We start from the raw sequence: 2,558 nt of genomic DNA, 5'->3' as shown, positions 1-2,558 counted from the left end.
GGAATGTCTAAGTCCGTGTCCCACTGGACATAAAGTCCGTATGACTTCCAACACGTACCTCCTCGCGGCAGTGCATGGTGAGTAGTCTGTAATGATTTCGACGTTGATTTGCAGTGTTTCTCGCTGTTAGCGTGTACTTATTGCTTTATATATGCTCACGTCACTTAATTATGTACTTCCTTGCGGCGGTGCATGGTGAGTAGTTGGCATTTATTAAATGGTCTATGCTCTGAGTTTGACGTTCGTTCACAGTGCTTCTCGCTATTAACGTGTTCTTATTCGATGTGCTCTGTTTCTTTATACCTTGGCCGCCGGTTGCTGCTTGCACATTCGGGAGACATCTCAGAGTGTGCATGGTTGCATCCCTCAATTGGTTACTGCTCTCCTCCGGTTGAAGGTAGTATTCATAGGTCATGAGTATGCTCGACGAATGATATACATGCATTTTCGCCTCGATACAGATTGCCTGTCCTGCTGTCTCGTCATTTGTCAGTGACGTTCAGAGGTACGCAACCTGTGAGTTCCCTCAATTCCACGTGGTCCTCCAATGTTTCATTGATCATGCTTGACGTGCCTGCCACTGCCTTTATTGTTCTTTGCTCGCGTACTTCCATTGCGCAGTTTGACCAATCTCGCTCGAATGCATCATATAGGAAGAGACCATTGAAAACATACGGTGATCGGTTTGGAGTCTATTGTTCGGGCATCGATGTAGTTTGGCTTGTGTGTCTGCCATTGCAGTGTTCGACTTTGCACATGATGGTTTGCACGAAGTGAGTTCAGAAGGGATCTATACGATGCACTGGCATCTTGTTGGATCGATTTCCAGTTGTAAGTGGACAGCTTCGATGCACAGAAAGAACTAGGTACTTATTCACCGGTGTTTATCATTGTGACTTACCTGCTCTGTGCAGTGGATTGGAATGCATTATTATAGACATCTGACACACCATTGAAAGATCTGGTGTGCAGGCTCGATTTTGCATTGCTTGTTTCAGTTGCAACTGCACATGAACTAATTGCTCCTGGGGATGAGTGGACATCCACAATCGTCATGAACGTGATCACCGCTGTGATCACCGCTGACACCATCATCCCCGCATATCCAACTCACATTCAGCAACACCTTGCACTGGGTGAAACAATCAATAATTTGAGATGAAAGATGATAAAAATATTGAGGAAAAAGTTCAAATCTTTTAAGCATCTTCACTGTCAATTTTTGATAAAAGGATTTAAAATATTTTTAACATCTTTTGTTGAAAAAGATGATGAAAAGATTGAAAGGAGATTGCATAAAATATTAATAATTATTTCTTTGATCATTTTACAATCTTTCATACAAAACTATGATGAAAAGTTTCAAAATTGGTTTTCGCTTTTTTTTGATCAAAGATGATAAAAATATTGTGACTATGTCACAGCTAATACTAAGATCTGGAGGTAAATACTCAGATTTATATATTAGCACTGCACTAGTACTATAGTCATAAGAGTAATACTAAGATTTCAATGTTAGCAGTATGCTAATACTAAGATTTAAATGCTAGTACTATGCTAGTATTAAGGTCTGAAGATTAGAACTAAGCTAGTACTAAGGTCTGCAGATTAGTACTAAGGTTTGAAGGTTAGTACTATGCTAGTACTATGCTAGTACTAAGGTGAAGGCTAGTACTAAGGTCTGGAGGTCAGTACTAAGGTCTAAATGAGCATAGTACTAGCATAGTATTGATCTCTAAATGTTAGCACTAGCTTAGTACTAGCATACTACTAGCCTCCAGACTTTAGTACTAGCATAGTACTAGCATTCAGATCTTAGTACTAGCTTGGTACTAGCGTAGTACTAGCATCCAGACTTTAGTACTAGCTGAATGCTAGCATAGTTACTAACCTTCAAACCTTAGTACGAGCTTAGTACTAGCATAGTACTAACCTTCAGATCTTAATACTAGCATAGTACTAGCATTTAAAATTTAGTATTAGCATACTGCTAATATTAAAATCTTAGTCTTACTCTTCTGACTATAGCACTAGTATAATGTTAACACATAAACCTGAGTATTAACCTCCACATCTTAGTACTAGCTTAGAAAACAAGGGTGTGACACAGTCACAATATTTTCATCATCTTTGATCAAAAAAAGTGAAAAAAGATTTTGAAACTTTTCATCATAGTTTTGTATGAAAGATTGTAAAATGATCGAAGAAATAATTATTAATATTTTATGCAATCTCCTTGCGATCTTTTCATCATCTTTCACAACAAAAAATGTTAAAAATATTTTAAATACTTTTATCACAAATTGACAGTAAAGATGCTTAAAAGATTTGAACTTTTTCTTTAATATTTTTATCCTCTTTCACCCTAAATTATTGATTGCTTCACCCAGTGTTCAGTGGCTTTGAATTTCTATAAAATGCTAAAAACTTGACAGTACTTCTCAGGAATAGAAGGTATATCATTTCAAGTTCTCAAAATGCTGAGAAAACTCATTTCAATTTTCTGACATTGCAAAGGAAATATCAATTCTTGTTTCATAAAAGATATTAATATCTAT

At 36.9% G+C, this 2,558-nt stretch overlaps 1 protein-coding gene across 1 annotated transcript; it reads left to right on the top strand.

Moving 5' to 3' along the window:
- Positions 1–170: 170 nt before the first annotated feature.
- On the top strand, positions 171–395 carry LAESUDRAFT_763897 (uncharacterized protein; the record flags this gene model as incomplete). Its single annotated transcript, XM_040913350.1, has 2 exons — positions 171–195; positions 253–395. The coding sequence occupies 2 exons, from the start codon at positions 171–173 to the stop codon at positions 393–395; spliced, it is 168 nt and encodes a 55-aa protein (XP_040758932.1).
- Positions 396–2,558: the final 2,163 nt, after the last annotated feature.

The sequence above is a fragment of the Laetiporus sulphureus genome (genome assembly GCF_001632365.1).
Source record: "Laetiporus sulphureus 93-53 unplaced genomic scaffold LAESUscaffold_64, whole genome shotgun sequence".
Classification (NCBI taxonomy): Eukaryota; Fungi; Basidiomycota; class Agaricomycetes; order Polyporales; family Laetiporaceae; genus Laetiporus; species Laetiporus sulphureus.
The sequence above is the reverse complement of the archived record's forward strand: the minus strand, read 5'-3'. Positions and strand labels throughout refer to the sequence as shown.